Here is a 2,013-nt window from a genome sequence, read left to right on the forward strand (position 1 = left end):
TAAATTTTTATAAAGTGATATCCCAAGACTCCTTTGTTAATTGTGCGATAAGGAATTGCCCATTACTATGGGTCAGAAAGGAACTGACTTAATAGAAGGAGTAAGTCTCCTTAGAAAAGGAGCTGTCCAACTGTAAAGCCACTACAACAGTAGTAGGCTAAAGAGTGTCAGAGGCTGAAAACCACTTATCAAAAGAGATAAGGAATTATTTTCAGTACTATATGTGGTTTTAGCCTTTGGATAACAAAATTTGGGTTCAATTCCTCATTCATAGTCTGGATGAAGAGTTCACCCAGTCTCAGCCAATATTCCTACTATCTTTCACTGATATGACAATAGCACTTTGGAAGGTTTCTTGTTTTTTTAACCATCTGATGAGTCTATGAAAATAGGAAGGTCAAACCTCTGCTATCAGACAGACTGTGGGACACACCTGTTTTGATCTTATTGGTGAATCTGTGAGATTGGCACTTCATTTTCCTTGTCATTATTGAGAATTAACAAACATAGAGACTGCAATTTTCCTACTTGAAATCTTTCATCTATGCTTCAATCCAGCACCCACTCAGTATTGGATTGGTGAGTAAGGAAAAAAGTATGCATCTACATAGCCTTTTTCCGGAATAGACTGAGCACATGATCACGAATCTGCTTGGTCTTGACCCCATAGATGATGGGGTTGATCATGGGTGGAAAAAGAAGATAGAAGATAGCAAGGAGTATGTGTACATGAGGGGCAGCTCGGCGAGCCACACGGTGCATGACTGAGGAGATGACAACAGGTGTGTAGGTGGACAAGATGGCACCTATATGAGACACACATGTCCCAAAGGCCTTGTAACGGGCTTCCTGAGAGGCAAGCTGTAGAACTGCCTGAAGGATGAAGATATAAGACAAGATAACAAAGAGCAGATCCAACACCACTATAAACATGGCCACTGCAATGCCATAGATATTGTTGAAGCGAGTGTCCCCGCAGGCCAGCCTTACCACAGCCATGTGCTCACAGTAGCAGTGGGCGATCATGGGTCCTCGGCAGTAGTGGAAGCGCCTGAGCAGAAAGGGGAGTGGAGTCATTAGTGTCACAGCCCGAGCCATAGCAGCTATACCAATCTTGGTGATAAGGGTCCTGGTCAGCACCGTGGTGTAGTGCAGTGGCTTGCAGATGGCCACATAGCGGTCAAAGGCCATGGCCAGCAGCACCGCTGACTCCATGATGGAAAAGGAGTGGAGAAAGAACATCTGGACCAGGCAGGCATAGAAGTTGATCTCTCGATCTTTAAACCAAAAAATAGCCAGCATTTTAGGAAGTGTTGTAGAAGAAAGGACCAGATCAATGGTTGCCAACATGGCCAGAAAGAGGTACATGGGCTCATGAAGGGCTGCATCAGCCCGGATAATGAAGAGGAGGGTGCCGTTGCCTAGCAGGGCCAGAGTATAGGCAAAGCAGAAAGGAATGGAGATCCAGACATGCAGGTGCTCCAAACCTGGAATTCCTACCAACAAGAAGACAGCTGGATGAGTTGAGGTAATATTGGAGGCTGACATGACTTCTGGAAATTTCCCTTGTCAGTTTTTGTGGACCCCTTCACCTTCTATATATACCTTCTTGGGAGGATTAGCTCTTGTTCCCATTGCCAGACCTTAAATATAATCAGTTATTAGGCCTCATAAAAATGGAAAAGCATAATCCATATTTTATTACCTCAAGGAAGTTTAAATTTCATTGAGTAGATAGAATATTAAAGATGATTAGAACTGATATCACAAGACAGCTTTCATAAAGGAATGAAGAGAAGGTAGTGTTTTCTGTGTTTGGGGTGTTTTCAGGAATACCCTGTTAAAAGAAGTAGAAATATGTTTAAACAAATGCATTTCTTTAGAACATACATTGGTACCAAACTATATGATAATCAAGCTAAGCTCACAACCACAAAAGCCAATTTCCTGTCCTAAAATCTCAGGTTTGAGTGCTTGTATAAGTTGAATAAAGCCTGCAATTTCTATTAATTG

The 2,013-nt window shown here is 42.3% G+C and overlaps 1 protein-coding gene across 1 annotated transcript; it reads right to left on the minus strand.

The window, feature by feature from the left end:
- Positions 1-603: 603 nt before the first annotated feature.
- LOC139001220 (olfactory receptor 52K1-like) lies at positions 604-1,548 on the minus strand. The gene has a single exon (XM_070402947.1). The coding sequence runs from the start codon at positions 1,546-1,548 to the stop codon at positions 604-606; it is 945 nt and encodes a 314-aa protein (XP_070259048.1).
- Positions 1,549-2,013: the final 465 nt, after the last annotated feature.

This window comes from Myotis yumanensis, unplaced genomic scaffold (assembly GCF_028538775.1).
Source record: "Myotis yumanensis isolate MYYU_CA2020_CCGP unplaced genomic scaffold, mMyoYum1.0.hap1 SCAF_186, whole genome shotgun sequence".
In the NCBI taxonomy this organism is placed as follows: domain Eukaryota; kingdom Metazoa; phylum Chordata; class Mammalia; order Chiroptera; family Vespertilionidae; genus Myotis; species Myotis yumanensis.